Here is a 19792-nt window from a genome sequence, read left to right on the forward strand (position 1 = left end):
TTTCTCATCATTCCAATGATATGCTTTTTTTTTTTTTGGATATGTAATTATGTTCACACTCTTTTCAGTGTGTGGCTATATGAGTTTTCACAAATGCAGTTACATAAGCATCTAACAAATGCACAGTTACATACCACAATCAAGTCACAGAACAACTCCAACACTGTAAGACCTATCCTGAGGTCTCTGTGGTCAGCCCTGCCACATCCCCTCCCCAGCCCCTGGCAAGTTGGAGCTCTGTGGTCCTGGAAGTTTCACCATTTCCAGAACATCCTATGAGCCACATAGTGTGTGGACTTCCAAATCTGGCTTCTTCCCTCTAGTAGACCATGAGACTCATGCATGGCCATGGGCTGTTCCTCCAACTGCTAAGTAACATTCAGTGAAATAGTACATAATGTACACTCATTCCACTGAAGCAGGCTCAACCTGTGTCTGTCCTGAGCAACTGTGAATTAAGCCATGAGAAACACGTCCATAGGGTTTCATGGGGAGGTACACCTTTACTTCACATGTGTAATTCTCAGGGGCAGCATGTACTGCCCTTCACCAGAAACTGGCAATCAGTCCTTCAAAGTAGCCGCTCCCTCTTGCATCACATGAGTGACATAGGAGGCTCTACACACACCAGATGCCCTGGCATCTGGTATCTCCGTGGTGATGCTGCCATTCTCCTGGGATGGCAGCTTTTGTGTAGACTCTCCAACAACTAAGAATATTGAGTGTTGTGTATCACATGTGTTTCCTCTTTTGTGAAGTTACGCTTCAAACCTTTGGCTCACTTCTTACTGGGTTGCTTTCTTGCTAAATTTCAAGAATCCTTCTTATACTCCAGATTTAAGTCCTTTACCACACATACATTTTGCAAAAGTTTTTCTTCCAGTCTCTAGCTCATCTTTTTTATTCTGGTAAATGGTACATGGTACATGGGAATGTACCATTTTATTGTGACATAGATTTGTGCTTTTGCTTTATATCTAAGAGATCATTATTTAGGTCAAAGTCACAGAACTTTTTCTCCTATGTACTTTTGCAGAAGTTTTATAGTTCTAGGATTTATGTTTAGGTCTGAGATTTCACGTTAGCATTGTTTTTGATTAGGGTACACAGGGTGTGTGTGTGTGTGTGTGTGAAAGAGAGAACTTTCTGTTATTGTAAAAAAACACCTGAGTTAGTTCACTTAAAAAGCCGAAGTTTATTTTGGTTCACAGTTTTGACAGTTTCAGTCCAAGGCCTGTCATTCCTAAAGTTTTTGGACCTGTAGTAAGTCAGTACATCATGGCATGAGCATTTGGTAGAGAAAGCTGCCTGCATTATAGTAGCTAAGAAAGTGAAGAAAGACAGGGAAGTCTCAAGGTCCCAATAGTCCATATAAACATATATTCCTAATGACCCAACTTCCTTGAACTAAGCCCTACCTCTTAGTTCCATTACCGCCCAACAGCTCAGGTCGGTGACCAAATCTTTAGCACGTGAGCTTTTAGGGCTCAGTTATCTGAACCATAGCAACATGGATCAATTTACTTGTTTGTTGGTTAACTTTTTTGCCCCAGAGTGGGTGCCCATCATTACGCCATTTGTTGAATGGACTGCCTTTCTCCATTGAATTGCCTTTTGCATCTTTTCATCTTTGTCCAAAATCAATGGAGCATATATTCCTGGACGCCATTCTGTTCCATTAACCTATGTGCCTGTTCTTTTGCCAACATTAACACCACACTTGTCTTGATTGCAGCAACTTTATGGTGAGGTCTGAAACTTTATGGTGAGATCTGAAACCAAGAAACAGAAGACCTCCCACTGCATTCTTTTCCAAAATTGTGTTAGCCGTTCTAAGTGCTAATTTTTCTATGTGAATTTTAGAATCAGTTTATAGATTTCTATCAAAAAAATCCTGTGGGGATTTTGATTGAGATTTGCAAGGAGCCTACCAATTATTCTAGAGGAAATTAACACTTTTACAATACCAAGTGCCCTGAACGGTAAATTTGATCCCGCTCTCCATTTATTTAGGTTTCATTTTTACTGAACTTTTTGTATTTTAAGCAAACAGATGCTTGAGCTATTTTGTTAAACATAAGTATTTCATGTACTTTGATGCAATTTTAATAGTACTATATTACTATAGAATTTAAATGTTTTAAAATTTCCAAATGTTTGTTGCTAATGTATAGTAACACAATTGACCTTTGTATGCTGACCTGGTTCAACTCACTTTTCAGTTCGAGTGGCTGTTTTATTTGTTCTGTGGGGTGTTTCCCCTAGATAACTGTATTATTTCAAACAAAGACAGTGTCATCTTTTCCTTCCCAGACTGCATCCCTTTTGTGTCCTTCTCTTGTCCTACCATACTGTCTAGGACCGCATGTGCTGTGGGGAGCAGCGGTAACAGTGGGTGTCTTTGTCTCTTCCTCATGGGCAGAAGACAGCTTGGCACTTATCACCTGGAAGTGTGATGCTGGCTGCAGGTTTTCCATGGATGCCCTTTGCTGGGTTCTGATAAAGCTCCTCTGAGGAGAACCTGTCATAATATTGACTTTCCAAGAGCCATGATCATGACCTCCCATTCAAGTGTCCTAAAATGAGTCTGGACAGTACTAATACCTTTTATGAGACTCTCTGCTTGCTTCATGTCCCTCTATAACAAGAGAAAATAAGACCATAATTATCCTTCCAGAAACCCTAAGGTGTTTCTACCCCAAGTAAAATGTAATCCAAAGCCACAGATCATTGAGGCCATGCGGCTGTGTGTGAGGAACAGCCTACCATGTGATATGCAGCTCCATCTGACCCCTGCCCTCTTTCGTTCTGGCCTACTGGCCATGCAGGCCTGTGGACATACCATGAACCCGCCAAGCTTGTGGCTTCTTTACGCTTGTGTCCTCTGCCTGTGACACGCTGAACTCCAGTGTAGAAAAGAGGCTGCCTCTTTCCCCCTGCAGGCCTCTGCTCAGTGTTACCCTCTCTGAAATCTCCCCAGCCATCTCTCCAAGAGCCCCTCACCCATCCTCACTCAACCTCCATGCCTCCTCCTAGCATTTTCCCAGACTGGCTCCCCTCCACAGCATTGCCGGGGTCCACATCCAGATACCTGTTTTTTCTTTCTACAGAAGTCTGGGGCAACAGGCGGGCAAGAGCCTCATTTGTCTCATTCATAGCCTTGTCCCTGTCCAGCCAGAACGTAGAACCAGATCACAATGGGGGAGGATGTATGGGGGTCTTGCTGTGAGAATTCCCAGCTCAAGGAGGAGGACAGAGCACAGAAATGGGGAGGCCACATTCTTGAGAGCCCACACTCACCCTGTCATGTGAGTGTGGTGATTCCACCAACCTTGATGCCATGCTCTGGGGGTGAGCACTGACCCTGATCATGCCAGGCACTGGAACAATGCTTCATGTAGGACTCACCTACCCCAGAAAGGTTTCATGTTAATGCCTACTATCCCTGACAGAGAGAATCAGGATAACGTTGATGTGAACCTAATCTGGGACACAGTAGGGTTCAGCATTAGAAACTACTCATTAGTAACAGTCTCAACTAGCAAACTACAAATGGGACCAGAGCAAGATTGAGTAATTTTCCAGAAGCAGAGAGAAAGGAGCCTGGAGTCCAACGTCCTGGTGTTCAGGCCTCCAAGAGGTTCATGGGAATGTTTAGAACCCTCAGCTTCCTTCTCTGTAGCAAATAGGAAACTCTGCTACCTGATAGAGTTTTGGGATTGATTGTAACAATGATTGCACAGTGCCAAGTACAGTGTGGGCACAGTGAGTGTTCATCCCAGGGAAGATGGGGATCATGCCCAAGATAATGGTAGCAATAGTAAGGATGGTGGAGGTGGCAGAGGCACCATGATGGTAGTTCTGATAGAAAATGGTGATAGTCTTGCAGTAAGGTGATGGTGATGGGGATCTTGGGGATGGAGATGATGATGAGGTGGGGATGGGGATTATGATGGTAATAGTGATAGTACTCACGATGGTGGCAATGGTGATGGTAGTAGAGGTGATGACAATGATGCGGATGTTGATGGTAGTAATGGTTACAATGGTGATAGCATTGGTAATGAGATTGAAAGTGATAATGACATTGATGGCAATGGTAATAACAAAGACGATGGTGATGATGGTGATAGTGACAATGCTGACATGGTGATGACAGTCATGATGCTGATAGTTATGGGATATTGAGAATGATGGAGCTGGTAACGGTGGTGGAGGTGATGACTGCAGGAGAGAACAGGTAAGGATGGCAAAGCCCAGATTCCTACCCTATTCTGACCCAATGCCTAAGAACAGCATTTTGAAATCCTTTTGGCCTTCCAGCATCTTTTGCGTTTGAAGTTTTAAACTTTTGTCTCAATGTCCCTTATTTTGTTTAAAAAGAAATAAATTACTGAGGGACACAAAAAAAATACTTGTTTCCATGGTTTATATTTGTTAATATATACTCAGAATTTTCGAAGGTATTTAATTATTCTTTTAGAAAGTACAAATTATAGAGCCCTTACATTGGTGACACACCACATTATGAAAACCAAATATATTTTCCAAAAATAAATATTGACTGGCATTGTTTTTATACTTTTGTGAGTTGCTTCAATGCCTAGTTTAATAGAAGCCACCTGAATTTGGATGTGTGCCTCAGTATTCAGTCCACTGCAGTATCACACATATGTGGCCTCAAGAAAACTCCACAGTAAGACATAGGAGAATAAAGAATAGAAAGGCAAAGAGCATCCTAGCATCAAAATGAACACAGTTGTTATTATGTGGACCCCTGCAAGACCTCAAGGAGTTTGTTGGAATGGGAGGCTGTGGGCTCCCACTTTGAGAACCACTGCTCTGGATCCTCCAAAGCTAGTAGAGAGAGGATCCTAGTGTTTCTGCAGGAGCAATGGAAGAACCTCAGAGTCCTACATGTCCCAATACTGACTTGTCGAGTGTCCTGGAGTGTTCTCTCCCTTTAGAGGTCTTAATCACCCTTGGTTACTGGGTTGGGCCATCTTTGTCATCTGTCTCTCAGTGTGTTAGTTATGCCTTCTAACCAAACCCAGTCCCATAAGAAGATGTACAAGTGGCAGTGGGAGCAGGGTCTGGCATCACTGGCACAATCAGTCATTTGGAACCACAATGCCAGCCTCCTTGAAATGGGTCTGTTTCTTCAGAGCAAAGGGCAACGACTCTCCTGAGCCATCTGTCTGGTGGTCACTCTGAACACAGACTCCCTCAGACATGATCCTGCCATGGGACTCATTCTTTCAACTCAGCTCAATGGATGCTCTGGGGAGAGGGCCATCCCCACCCAGACTCCTGCAGAGAGTGGACGATAGAATGTGCCAGATTCCTGGTGGTTTACCCACAGGTAAGCTAAAGACCCTGAAGGAGAACTAGCCTTCATTTACAATGTGCAAAAGCCTGCCCTTTGAAGATGGCCAGTACTCCTTAGCTGGCCAGCAACCAGCAGGCCAACAAGACAGTCCCAGTGAATGCTCAGTCGTGCACTGCCCTGGGGAGACCATGAGTGCACATTCACCCTTCTCCATGACTAAAGGCCAGCAGTGGTGTCCATCCTGGGCACAGCTCCAGGACCAGCTCCAGTCAATGGCTTTTTAGCCCTCGAAGCTGTGCATTCATGAGACACATGACAAGAGCCTTCACACTGAGCAGTGGTCTAGTGGCAAGGAGAAGCAGCCCACCAAGACCAGCACTGCCCAGTCCAAAGGGAAAGCGGATGAAGCTACAGAAAGGCACCTATTGCTTTGGATTGAATTATGTCTCCTCAAAAGACATGCTCACAACCAAACCCCCAGACCTGTGTGATCCAGTATGAAAATAGGGTCTTTGCAGATATACTTAAGTTCAGGATTCCCAGGAAAAATCATCCTAGAGTATCCTGGTGGGTTTTAAATCCAACTTCTGTGTCCCTGTGAGAAAAGGAAATTGGGGGACATGGAGATGCAGAAGGACAAGCATGGTGTGAGGACAGAAGCAGAGACTGGAGCCATGTATCTACAAGCCCAGGAGCACCGAGGCCCACCAGAGGCTGGAGAGAGCCAGGAAAGACTCTGCCATGGTGCCACAAAATGACCAGCCCTTCCCACCTTATCCCAGGTTCCTGACCTGCAGGATGGTGACAGAATGAGTTCTTGCCATTTAACGCCCCTGTTTCACAGTAGGTTTTTATGAGGCAGCTCAGGACCCTGACAGCCTGTTTACAGACAGCTTGTCCATGGGATTTCCAGGGGTCACCGCACACTCAGAGGCCACTTAGGATGAAGTCCTTGAGGGCAGTCAGTACCTACTAAGAAGGCACAAAGTCTCTTTGGCTTTGGAATCAGAATTAGACAAAGGAATTTTGTATATTTTGGCTCAGGCTGTGGACTGTATGTTCGGTTAGCACGGATAACAGGGTGTGACAGGTATCTTGACTGACAAGAAGGGGACAGGTCTCAGTCTTTCTTCCACATCACCTCTCTCTACATGTCTTTTAAGCACCACCCCCATTCTATAGGTCCTGAGTCCTGGCCTTTCCAGCCATCATCCTGTGGCCTCCCAAGGGGACAAACAAGGCCTCCTGGGTGAGGATTTGGACAGAACATCACCTTCCCAGAAACGTACTTCTTTGAGGTCTGCTCCTTCGGGTGCTAGCAAGGATGAATGCCCTCTCCTCATGGCATCAGCCTGGCCAGCCTGCACCCAAGGCCATCATGAGCTATAGCTTTGGTTGCTTTTTGTGCAGGGAGGATGTGATCTTGCTGCTCAGGGGGGCCAGAAGTGCTCCCACCAAAGCCCTTGAGAAGAAGGCTCCAGCTGCCCTATGCTAAACCCCTTCCACTTGTTCCCATAGCACATTGTGGAGGGTGGCAAAACACCTCATAACCAAGGCACACACAAACCCCCAAGCCAAGGTGACAAATAAGAGGACAACTTTTGAGCTGTAGGCTGTACCTGGCCCAGGGAGGCCACTAAGGGGCAGTGAGTGGGTCAGCACAGCCCCAAGCTGCCCAGCATGAGCCAGACCAGGTGCCTCCGCCAGCAGCTTCTCCACTGGTCTGCACGTGGAACCCCTGGGCATTTCTTTGTCACAGTAGGACCACCAGCAAAGCTCACTGCCTCCACCCCCAAGTTGAGGGCCCTCATCATCTGCCCCTGGGAGTCACTTCAAAGACAGGCTGTGCAGTTGTGGAGCCACCCATCCCAGAATGGGAATTTCCAGGACAGCCAATGCCACCCACAGAACCACCTCAGACTCCCAATGAGTCCCCACAAATAGGACCTCCTTGCCTTCTTGGATGAGCACCCAGCAGTTTCTAGAGAGGCAGAAATTCCACACTGTCCTGAGGACCAGTGATCACATATTTGCCTAAATCAGGGCCTTAGATGTATCTTCTTGGAGGGCAGGGCTGGCTGTGTGTGTGTGACAGAGTCAGAGCTCAGGCAAATCCTCATGGCATAGGCCTGTGCTGGGTCCTAGCTCTGTCAGAGTCACAATGGCCAGGAGAATCTATGCCAAACCTGCAGTTTCCCAGAGAACAGAAAACAGCTCCTGCTCTGCCCTGCACCCACACCTGGCCTGGTGATTCAGCGTAGGACGATACCACCACACTCCCTGGGGAGAGGACAGGAGCGTGTCTGTGGACACAGGCCATCCCTGCTCCTCCTTGGCCTCCCACCCCACAACCTGAGGATTTGGGAGACGAGACTTGGCTCCCTCCAATGACCTGTGGCCAAAGTGGTGATCTGCAGTTTCTTGAAACCGGGAGACTAGCAGGTTGAAGCAGGGAAGACTGGCAGGTGATGCCACAGGACTGGCTCTTCCTTGTTATGCTTGGCATGCCCATCATGCCTATCACACACAGCCCCAAAGCATGGAGAGGAAGAGCCTGACCCTGCTCCCAGTGCTCGCTTGGCTTTCCCAGCTTACCTCTGTCTCTATTCCTTAAAACTCCGCATCTGTGCTTGTGGGATGGGGACTGCAGTGGCCCTGAGCTTCTGGGTGATAGGGTAGATGCAGTCACTCTCTGTGGAGTTAACCTCTCCTCTGCCTAGCTGAGGAAAGTGAGACTCAGAGGGAAGAGTCTCAGAGGAAGAACATTCCAAAGCCCCCACCCCTGGGGCAAAAAGCAGGGGCAACAGCTGGACTCCACTGCTACAAAGAGTGATAAAACAAGCGCCCATTGGGAGTAGAGGTCTAACCTGAGTCCACTGCACTCTTACTACTTGGGTCCAAGTTTCCTCATCTGTAAAATGGGGAGAAGTAGCTATTGCTGCCTCCAGTGGCCTGGAGAGCACTAGTGAACTGACAGATGAAGGCACCTGGTACTACACTGGCTTTGGTCTTTCTGCCTAGTGAACCATGCCTGTACAATGCTGGCCCTGCAGAGACCGCACCCCAAGCACTTTTTCTGGGTGTGTCTGGGCTGCAGCTCCTCCGAGGGGAACACTGGGTACAGCAAGATGGGTAGGGGCTCCAAGGGTCTTCTTTGAGTCTGGCAGGGGGTTCCCTTAATCAACTAAGGGCACAGCCTTAAAACCAGGACCCTGGGGAGACAACCTTTGGCACCTCAAGGGTTTGTAGATTTCCTTGCCTTGGTTTTGCCATCTCAGCCATGAGCCACTGAGCTCACGAAGTTACAGGGCTAAATCATGAGAAAGTATCACAGTGGCTGCCACTAATGCCTTGGGAGGCATCAGGATAAGATGCATGATCCTAAGGACATGGATGGGCTCTGGCAACAAGGCCTTGGGGGGCCTCTATTATCCCACAGGCCGACCCCCAGAATGAAGGCTTGATGCCAGAACACTGTTTCCTGAGAAGGCTGCCCATCAGCAAGGAAGATGCTTGGGGCCTGACCATTCTCTCTTGGGGTCGTGCTGAGCACTGCAGAATGTTCAGCAGCATCCTCTGAATGCCGTAGCACCCTCCCCCTACCATGGCAGCCAGCACTGTCTGCAGATGTGGCCCGGTGCCACCTCAAGTCAGGAGGCAAAATCGACCCAGCTGAGAGCTGATGCTCTAGAGACTTGGATTGAAACAATCCTGGCTTTAAATTGTTCTCTGCTCACTCAGTGTAAGATCCACCTTTTCTGCACAGACGTGTTTAAAATCCCACTGATCACCGACACAGCTTCCTGGATTATGATGAATTCTACACTGATGGGCTGGGAGGTGCCTGCCCTCCCTCCTTGCATATCTGGTAGAGAGTGCTCATCTTTCCCCCAGGCCAGCACTGTGGAAGCCTGAAGGCTCACTGGGCATTTGCAGCTGTTCCCTTTTACCAGCAAGAAAGCAGGCACAGAGACGTGCGTGAACTTGCCCACAGTCCAACAGCTGCCAGGTGGTAAGCCCCAGTGAATCGCAAGGCTGGTGCCCAAGGATACTTATCTCTGTCTGTCTCTGTCCATCTTGGACAGAGCAGTTTTAACTCTCATTTCCTGAGCCGGCTGTCGGGCACAGATGCTATATTCATTTGCCAGATGAAGTTGAGGTCCATGGATCCCACAATGGAGCTGCTTTCTGGCAGCAGCCAGATTCATGTCTACCTTCAGGCTTCTTGTTGCGTCTCCAAAGCCAGGTGAGAAGCAAGAAAGCAGTTTGCTGGGGAAATCCCACACCAGCTATGCACCTGACGGACACCTGCCACCTGCCACTGAGCCAGCAGGTGGCATAGGTCTCCTTCCTCACATGACTAAATGGTTGCTGTGGAAAAGGGTCAGAACTGCTGACTCCACCCCCCAAGCTCACCCTGTGATCTCCTCTTGGCCTTCCCACACTCTCCAAATGCTCTTCTGGCCTCTGGCCTCCACAGTATCCTTTCGTGAAATCCAGCCCTCACAGCCCGCATCTTTCGACACTTTGGCCCCTGAGACCTCTGCCTCAGGGGATAGGGGCTTGTTTTCTCCCTCAGTGCCCTCAGGACCAGCCCAGGCAACCAGTGACTGAGCAGCTTCCTGCAGCCACTCCCAGCTTTGTGCAGACTTGTAGGGGAGAGCAGATTGCTGGCCCCCATCCACCCTGTCCACTACACACACGCCCTGAAGAAGGCCACAGACATCGCAGAGGAGGTCCCACCATGGCCCTGAGCATCTTATCGAAGCACTTCTGCATTCAAAGGCCTCATCAGGTGACTCTGGGTGGGGTAAGGTTAGTCCAGGGTAAGGCAAGAGTACAGCTTGGTGGCTGCCTCTGAGGTGGTTTCTTATACTCATGTGGAAACCCCAGCTTGGCCAAGGTGAGGAGAAGAGATTGGCTGTCAGGCGACCAGCCCCTACCTGCTGCCCCCCAAGGATTCGTTCCCACTCCAGGGTCCAGAAAGGACCTTCGCTGGGCAGCGAAGCACCCCAGGCTCACTTTGCATGGCACCCCCATAACCCCTAGACTTAGGGTGGCTCAAATAGCCTGCAAACCGTTGGACAGTGCAGGCTTGGAGACACAACTCTGGGTGCAGCTCAGGTATGGAAAGCTGCCCAAGGCCTGGCCTAGCTCTAATGCTGTCCCCTCTCAGGTTCAGTTTGGAAAAAGCTTCTCACATTCTGAAATCCCACCTCCATCTGGGAGTCACAGTGCGGGGTGGGGTCAGGAAGGGCAAGAGGGCATCCCACACTCTGGCAAAAAGTGGACTTTGTGTACAACTGTGACCACTACCCTGTCCAACACCCTTGAATGTGAGAACCTTACAAGACTGATTCCGGCTGGCCACCACCTCTCCAGTCCATCCTCTGGCCATTCTCAGGGGTATCTGTGTTTCTGTGCGGCAGTGGGGGGTCTAGTGAGGCCCAGGGTGCGCCAACGGGAGCGGGTGCGGGGAGGCGGAGCTCTCCTGTGAAGGTGCGGGTGCGCAGTGGGGTCCCAATGCCCGCTCCAGCTTGCGAGGATCCTCCCGGGTTTTATGGCTGCCGCGCCCTCCTCCCTCCTGCCCGCCTGCTCGCCAGCCTCCTCCCTTCGCGCTCCCTCGCTCCGCCTAACGCGGCTGGATCAGTCCTTCGGCATTTCCTGCAGCCAGGCCATCGCCGCCAGCTGAGTCCCCGCGCCCGGCCCGGCCTGGCTCGGCCTGCAGCACAGAGGGAGCGCGCGGCACGGTAGGAGCCCAGTGGCCAGGGTGAGGAGGGACCGGGAAGGCCCGGGAGGGGTGGCGGAGCAGGGCAGAGAGTCCAGCTAGCTGCCCGGGGTCGCCGGCGAGGGTCAAGAGCTCCGCTGCAGACCCTGGGCCCCCGAAGCTAGGACACAGCCCCCTGAACTCTGACAGCGCCATGCTGGGCGTCTGCTCTGTTGGTGGCACCGGGAGCTGTAGTGCTCCACTGGCTGGTAGCGGGTGGGGCCCGTGTGGGAATGGCGCGCCCAGCCCGCTCTGTGCCTGGTGGGGCTTAAAGGAGCCGGGCCCAGGCGCGAGGGTGGCCAGGTCCCAGTGCCACAGAGGCTGGGAGACGAAGGGTCTGTACCCCAGCTCATCTTCGGCAGGGATTGTTTAGGAGGTGCCCTCTAGATCCTGGGGCTAACATCCCAGCTCTGGGCTTAGTTCATCTGGGTCCACAGAGCTGAGGCCACCTGGACTGTGGGGTATTGAGAAGACCTCTGCCCACTGCCTCTGTCCACCCACAGCCTCTCTCTCCAAGGCCCTTGACTCCCTAAAAGAAAAGAAGGAGCTTCACTCATTGTGTGGGGGACCTGAGTCTCCAAGAGGGCCTTGTGTATGTAAGGATTCCAGGGGTGAAAAGGAGGGTCCTGTTTGGGGGTGGCCACAGCTCCTCCCAGCCACAGGTCCAGCCTGGAATTCCCAGGTGCTGCCTCCCTCCATGCCAGACAGCTAGCTATTTTCTGTCAGCAACTGACTGAAGTTAGGACTGAGTGCCTCCTAGGGATGCAGATCCACCTCCCACACAAACCCACTATCCCACTCTCCACCCGGTGGGCTTCCCTGCCCCTCACTGACCTTGGGCTGGGCGGGGCAGCCTGACCTGACTGCAGTTGATAGTTAAATTTTTCTTCTTTTGTCGTCTCTGGATTACTACTTTGTTCTTTCTTATCTGTTAAACTGGGGGTTAAGTGTGTGTCTGCCTTTTGTGGGGGCCTCTGCAAGGTATCTTTGACAGGGAAGGGCGGGGAGGAGCATGACCTCTTGGGTCCATCTGACCCAGGGTGGATCCAGTCCCAGATGAACAGAAAACTGCCCCTCTAAGAATAATGGGTGAGTGCTGTCTGCCCTTGCCACATTTGAACCCTATTTCCTTGTTTTCTGATTCTTGAACTTGAAGGATTTGAGAATCACCAAGAGGTCTTGACTGGTGGCAGAAAGGTCCATGGAGACCTGAGGACCGGATGCTGGTATCTGGCAGTTTCCCTGGGGCTCTGGATCCATTGTCTGTTTGCACATGTGTGGGGCAGCATGTTGGGACCTTTACCAAGGGGAACTGGGTTGCAGGAGGTGAGCTCCACGCGTCTGTCTGGTCTGGCTTGCCAGGCTGTGTTTAGAGAAGGTGACAAAGCAGACCGGCTGGGTGAGAATCCCCTGACCTACAGCCCTGAGCTTAGTTTCAGGGAGACTGCTGTGGTGTTGTTCCACCTCAGCTGCAGTGCTAGATGTCAGAGAGGAAGGCTGCCCCTGGGCCTGGGCCTTCAGAGGACTGCTCTCAGATGCTGAATGCAAGACAACATCCATCCTGGGCCTTCAGAGGACTGCTCTCAGATGCTGAATGCAAGACAACATCCATCCCCACCCCCATTCCTGATTGCAGTTATCATGCAGAGAGTGTCCAGAATCAATTTCTGCCCTGAAATCTAGGCTTCCTGGAAGCTTTCTGAGCTCCAGTAGCGATCTGACATGCTATGCTTGGAGAAGGGCAGAAACTGTGACAAGCCCATGGTTTGAACATAGTTGTTTGTCTGGCAGGTGTGTTTTGGGGACTTGTGCCCAGTGTGTACTCTGTGGTTCAACTCCCACATAAGTGCAAACATCCCCCACATTAGAAACAGTGGAGAGCTTATTTAGGATAATGAACACACACTCTGCCCCGCCCTGAGTCTGTGCATTGTTCTGGGGAAAGGTGAGTTTGAGCACGGGGCTGTACCTGAGATATGTGTGGCTTGTCTTAGTGAGGACTGAGGCACAAGGGTGCATGGAAGGACGCTGGTCATTTGGACTTGAAGGGAACTGTCCCACATTCGCAGATCTGGTCTGGGCTCCAGGGTTCAAGTGGTGGAACCACTGCTTGGTTACAGGGCTGACAGGGAGCTCAGGTGACCATTGTGTGTTGGGTGGTGCGGAAGGTCAGAGCTGCTGGCCGTCAGCCCACAGCCTGTGCCTGCCTGGGATATCCACGTGTTCCCGTGGCTTTTACATAGGAAGAGTGTCACTCTCAGCGGCAGATTTGCTGCATGACTTACTGAATCTGCAGCCGAAGGAAAGAGAACTTAGAACTTGCAGGTGAGACCCCTGGTTGCTCAGGATCCCCCAGGCAGGTAGCAGCTGGACGGGTGGATAGGTCACTTCTGTCTTGCTGGCTGCTTGTTTATGGGAGCCTGAGGTGGGTCAAGCTTGAAGGGTTGGGACTTTGGATTGAATTGTTGTCTAAGCATGGCAGTTTTCCCCAACTGGGTGCCTAGAGGCATACCTGTAGGTAAGAAATTACCTTGTGCTGAAGTTTAAGCTGAAGGAAGTGGGTACCAGCTGGGTCTGTGGCTTAAGATGGGGGAGGGGAGAAAACTGTGATTTGGAGTTCTTTGTCCAGAGAGATAGGTGGGGATCCACTCTCCAAGATAAGGAATGTTGTAAGACCAAGGAATGGAACAGGCTGGAGCTGCTTCAGCAGTCCCAAAGAACAGGATCTGCAGCCAGGAGCACAGACGTCTCTGGTGGGAGGGGCTCTTTTACCAACGTGAGAGGCTGGAGTGTGAACAGAGCCATCATGGCCTTAGCAAGGACATCCAGGTCATTGAAGCAATGTGACTGGGTCCCTACTGCTCAAGGCATGAGCCTTGTGGGCCAGTGTAGAGGGACCTTGGATTCACAGAGGGCCTTTACTGCAAGTCTCAGGGCCATCCAGGGTGCTTTGCTGGCCTCCAAAGCCAACCCCATATCTGCTCTTCCCTCCTGGCCCAGCCTTCCTATCCTCTCAGTCACTTGCCCTTGCATAGAGCACCATGTTTGCCAGCTCACAGGTTTCTCCTTTCTGCCCTGTCCAGTCCTTCTCTAGCTGGCAGCTTGCATGGTCTTTAAAAATATAAACCACATCATGTACCCTCCGCCCTTGGAGCCCTTCGCAGTGCACCATGGGTCTCAGGATGAGTCCATGGCCCACAAGCCATAAATGCTCCTGTAGGGAATGTCTTCTTCTCTTACACCAACCCCACAGATCTGGCCTCAGGCCTGCTTTCCCTACCTCAGGGCCTGTGCACTCAGAGAACTTCTGCTAGCAGCCATCCCACCCGCCTGCATGATGTGGGCTCCCTAAGTCAGGTCTCAACCTGGATGTCACTTGTCTGAGATATCCTTGGTTCTTGTTCTAAAACGTCCATTCTGAAGTAGTTTGTAGTGTGTTTTGTTTTCTTAGCAGCATTCGTCTGTATCTGAATTTAACTCAGCTTTGTATTTAATGAATGTCTTAATATGAAGAAAGCAATTGGGCCAGAGCCAGCCTGCTAAGGATGCTGTCACTGTCATTGTTCTCTGTGGCCTGAATGTCTGCTCTGGACTCTGTCCCCAGAGCCTGCCACAAAGTCAGTGCTCCCTGCCCCCGTGAGGCCGAAGGGAAAGCCTAGGAAGTGAAGCTGGACATGAGGTGGGGGAGGGTGTTGCCCAGTTCCCCTCCCCCACCTCATGTCCAGCTTCACCAGCTTTGAAGGTTAGGAGGTAGGACCGGTCATTCCTTACCTTCCCAAGATGGAAGGATGCTCAGTGCTGGCCTCCCCAGGTGATCACTTCTGAGTGAGGAATGGGCCCTGCAGAGGGACTAGGCTCAAAGGATACCCAGTACTTTATTATCCTGTTACCTGTACCCTAGTTGTTAGGAATCCAGACTCAGGAAAGATAAGGCATGACCACGTTTGTGAAGTTTAAACAGAAAGAGGGAAAGGGTTTGGGGGACCCTGCCTCTGCAGGCTGCTGAGCAGGCTGTCCCTATAACCAGTGTTGGCCAACTTCTCTGGTCCAGAGTAGGGCACATCAGCCACACTGTGCTGTCCCAGGGTAGACAGTGGCCTCTGGCAGGGAGGGACCTGTGAGCTCAGGGCTCTGAGCAGAGAGAAGCCTCACTTCCTCTGAGATCAGGTGGGAGTGGTAAGAGGGGCTCTGATGACCTTTGTGCCTTTGTCCTTTGTCTTTTTGACTCACCAAGTGCCCATTCGCAGAGATGCCACCCCTCCCCCAGGGGAGTGCATGGCCTTAAAGTCACAATGGGAATGACTTGCTCACATATTGGGGTGAATATGGCCGCAAAGAGAATGGGAGACACTGTTTACAACATCTAGCCTGAGGACTGGCTTTGGCGAGAAGCATCTGCAGCTCTACCTATTTGCTGGGCCGCTGCAGGTCCCCTACTGCTCAACTATTAGGGTGAATATGACAGGCTTAGTTAAGGACCTCTTGTCCCTGGTTCCCATCCACTGGATTGCAGTGGGGCTTCTGTACACACCTATTGGGATGAATATGACAAGGGAGTATAGCTTTAAAATGGTCCTAGCACTCCAGGTAGTGTTCCCAGTCCTGCCAGCAGCTCCTAAGATGCCATGTAGCTTTTTGTGAATGCACCTTGGGGAACTGGGGTCTTGTAGGCTTTTTATGAATGCACCTTGGGGAACTGGGGTCTTGTAGTTCCAGGCTTTTAGTTCAATATTCTGCTGGATAGGCATTCTCTGCCATTCACAGAGGCCAAAGGGGAGTGCCGGGCACCTCTCAAGTCACTCCTGTCAGTGGCCAGTGGCTAGAGCCTCTTTGCCAGGAGGCCAAAGGGTGGAATGCCCCGGGAGCTGACCAGTGGTGCATGCAGAACAAAGGATTAAAAGGATGTGCTTGGCTTTACAGTTGATGGGAAGAACTTTATTACACCATACCTCCTCATCCCTCCCTGACAGGAAGTCACTTAAATCCAACAGGAATCCAGTCAGCAGGGGCCTGTCCAGGGAGGGAGCATGTGACCTTATTTTTGGAGGGAAGCCCCTGGATCTCTGCTGGCTTAGCCAGGACACAGAAGGGCTCTGCTTAGCTCTGGGCTTACTTCTTACACTCTAGTTGGTCACCACCCCAACTGCTGAAACCACAGAGAACCCCTCCCCAAGGTCCCTCTACGTCTTAGGATAGTCCCCAGAGCTCTGGAACTCAGGAGAGGATAACCAGGGCCTAAGTGAAGCAGGGACCAGTGGATCTGAAGCCTGGCCTGGAAAGCCTTCACCCCAGGTACCCAGGGCCAGCCAGGTTCCTTTGCCTCCATTTCTCCCCAGTCTGCAACATGAATCATGATGAAAAGTCCCATGCATTGGGAGAGCATCAGCCCTGGTAGGGGTGACTGGTCGTGCTGGGAGGTAGCTCAGTGGCAGAAAGCTTGCTTAGCATGCATAAAGTCCTAGGTTTGAAACCCAGTGCTGCAAAAGAAAAAGTCAGTTCAAAATCATATGGGTGACTGGCATAACCCCCACCTCTGCTCAAGGGTTTCCAGGCTCCAGCCATGCACCCCTGGCAGGACCTCCCAGGGCATCCTGCCAGCCTCTGGACCTCCTTAGGTACAAAACCCCATCTGGACCCTCTGGGGACCTACTCTAACTCTTCAGCCCCTCCTCTACTCCTGGCCATGGTGTTTGTCTGGAGCTGCCCTGAGCTGTCTCCTCCATGGGGGGACCTCCTGCTTGCAAGAGAGCAGCAGGTCTGTGAGAGTGGTAGCTTGTGCCTGGGCTCCTTGAGTCTTTGTGTTCTCACTTGTGGAGCTAGGGCTGTAGCTTGTGGCACCGTGGCTCTTGCATGCCATCACTTGAGGCCTCCTTTCTTCAGACTTCCTCAGCTGCCCAGGGACCACGAGCTCAAAGCTGTCCGTTACTGAGGATGCTTGATCCTGGGTTCACAGTGGCTTGTGTTTGAGAAGAGAAGAAATCAGGCCCCAAGGATGACAGCACTGCCCCTTAGTTTCTCCATCTTTAATGCTCCCTCCTCCTGGCAGTTTCTCCTGCTAGTGGCCTTAGGCCCAGGCAATAGCTTAGAGATTCCACTCAGACTGCAGAGCCCCTGTTGGCTAGCTGGAGCGCAGCTTCCTGAGGTGGTTTATATCTTGAAGATGCACCTCAAAATTTATGCAGACGAAAAGTTTCCACTATTTTTTTTTAAAGTTTGAAAGCTGCGAGACTGAGCAGTTGGAAATCTCTCCCCTTTCCACCCTCCTGCTTTGACACACCACACAGAAAAGTGGAGAGGATCCCTTAGTGTCACTAAAGTACTGTGCTCTGAATCCAACTTCTGCAGTGGCCTCCAGGTGGCAGGTCCTGGACTGCGGACGCACCTGTTACTGGAGGCAGCACCACTTCTCACAGACTCTGCCCCTGCTCTCAGACAGTCCTGAGGCCAGACTGGGGACAAGGACAGACCCAGAAAGCAGTCACCTCTATGGGCAGTCGGCCTTCTGCTTGCTGCCTGTGGCATCCTCTGGCCTTTCGGCAGAAGGAAAGAGCAGCCAGCTTTGAAGGGAGCCCTCACCCACAGCCATGCCCACGCTGGGTTTCCACTTTGGGCCTGGCTCCTGCAGGAGCATGTGGGCCTCCAGCTGCTTTGAGGCCTAGATTCTGTCTTGGAATAGCAGCAGCCATCGGAAAAGGAGGCCCCATAAGAGCAGGTCCCGGGTGTCGGGCAGTCGAGGCTGTGGGAGGAGGAGGGTGTTTGACTGTACAGGCTGGAAGAGTTTGGGGGTGAAGATGATGTTTTGACCTAGAAATATATAAATTCAGCCCCAGCATGGAGATCTGAGGATGGCATGAGGGGCATGCCTGCTCTTGTGGAAGCTCCTAGGGAGGGGGCAAAGGTGTTCCTGTTGGTGACTGGCACTGCAGAGACATTTGAGAGCAAGTGGCTACTGGTAGGTGGGGTGGGCTTTTCATTGTCTCATCTTGAAGATCAGAGGACATTGGGGACCTGGCTCCAGGTCACCCTCCCTCTCTTGCAGGACTGCCTGATGCTCACTCTAATGTGACTCAGAGCAGCCTGGACCATGTGGCCCCTCACCCTGACCAGCGCAGGGGTGCACCCTGGCTGAACATGGTCCCAGCATACCTGGGGCTGCCTGCCACCTGCTCCTCTCTGTCCTCACAGATGCCCTTACCTGGCCTGCAAAGCCCTTCCCCTGTCCCATCTGGGCACTGAGCTGGTGCCACAGTATGCTATGAATTCCAGGCATTTGGGGAACTGAGGCCCTGGCCCTCTTTTCCCCTCACCTTGGGGGAGCCCTGTCTCTTCAGGGTAATCCTTTAGGGGCCTGACCTCATCCCTTCCCTCCTCTTCCTTTCTTCCTTTTTTTAATGGGCTGTACTCTCCCTGCTGAGCCCCAGTTCCTTCTAGTCCAGCTAGCAAAGCCACTCCTCCCTCTGGCTTGGGGTCTGTCATTAGTTCTCTTTCCACTGGGTCAGCTGCTGTTTCCCTTTGCTTGGTCTGGATGTCTTATTTTGTAGAGGCACCCAGGTTGCTGGATCCTCAGCCAGAATGCCACATATCCTGGACTGTCACACTCCTTGTGACAGTGCCTCTCACTTCCTGCCTATGTCAGGGGTGTCCACGGGTGTGGGCTCCGAAGGAAATCTTCACCTTGTGTGGCCTTGAGTTCTAGGCCTCTGTTTCCTCCTTTGTGAAATGGGCTGTTGTGGTGCTGGCCTCCTTAGTAAGAGCATAGCCAAACCTGTCAAGGATGCAGGACACAACTGGTCCTTGAGCCTGGATAGTGGTGGCACTAGCTCTCAGATTAGGGAGGGGCCATTTCCTCTCACTGATGAACACTTTGATTGATTATTAAATGCTATGAAAGATTTAAACACTACACAGAATAATAGAACCAATCCCAGCCTATGGTGACACCAGGGGCCTTATCAGGGTCCTCATATTGGGTTGCGTTTGCTCTGGGTTGGAGTGAATCAGAAGGCAGATTCCTGCAGCGTTGTCCCTGAGCCTCACATCTCTCCCTCCCAAGGGAGCCACAGTCCTGTGTTTCCAAGTGAACATTCCCAGGCGTGTTTTTATGCTTTGACTATATATGGGTGACTCCATAAACAGACACAGCCTCCTCTGTGTAGACAAATGTGCCGTTCGTGTCCTGTCTTACCGTTTGTCATTTTAGAGCTGTGGAGACATTGGAAAAACCGTAGCGCGCAACCTTCTGCGGCTGCTTTTGTTTGTGTGGTTGCTGGTGACTCTTTCTGTTTGTTTTCTTTGCTTTGTGTACATAAATCGGTTTATTTCCGTCCTGCAGGACTTTCAGCTCCTTTCAGTTCTGTCTCTGGAAAGAATTCTGAGTTGAGGCCTTTCTGGGTGTGTCTGGGCCAGAGCCAGTGGAGTTGTGGGTGCAAGGGGGAGTTCATCAGGATGTGGCCAGATTCTCTTCCTGGGATCTGTCCCTAACTGTCTTGGCCATGGGTCCTCATCTACCAAGTCTATCCAGCAGGAGGAAGAGCTGCTCCCTCCAGTGCATGTCAGGTACCCCCATGGCCTCTCAGTGGCTGTATTTGTTAATTAAAAACGAAACAACAGACTAGCCTTTGTGTCCTTTGAGCCCGGGAAGATGATGTTGGGTGTGGTTGAGCCAGCTTGTAGCAGCCCACATGGTCCTATGTGTG

The 19792-nt window shown here is 51.1% G+C and overlaps 1 protein-coding gene across 7 annotated transcripts in view; it reads left to right on the forward strand.

Annotated features, from left to right (window-relative positions):
* The window catches only part of Osbpl5 (oxysterol binding protein like 5), a 78163-nt gene that overhangs the window by 9377 nt on the left and 48994 nt on the right, over nucleotides 1-19792 (forward strand). Inside the window, exon 1 of one of the 7 annotated variants that reach the window (XM_013150864.3) lies at nucleotides 9991-10124. The exons of 1 other annotated variant lie outside the window; for it this stretch is intronic. In XM_013150864.3, coding sequence (XP_013006318.1) covers nucleotides 10074-10124 — 51 coding nt within the window. In that variant the 5' untranslated portion in view covers nucleotides 9991-10073. Of the gene's footprint in view, nucleotides 1-9990; nucleotides 10125-10857; nucleotides 11100-13319; nucleotides 13422-19792 lie in introns of those variants that run through there. 5 more of the 7 variants (XM_063227708.1, XM_013150863.3, XM_063227706.1 and 2 more) reach the window with 5 other exon arrangements.

This window comes from Cavia porcellus, unplaced genomic scaffold (genome assembly GCF_034190915.1).
Source record: "Cavia porcellus strain 051 isolate PalLab524CR breed Dunkin Hartley unplaced genomic scaffold, mCavPor4.1 scaffold_17, whole genome shotgun sequence".
NCBI classification, from domain to species: domain Eukaryota; kingdom Metazoa; phylum Chordata; class Mammalia; order Rodentia; family Caviidae; genus Cavia; species Cavia porcellus.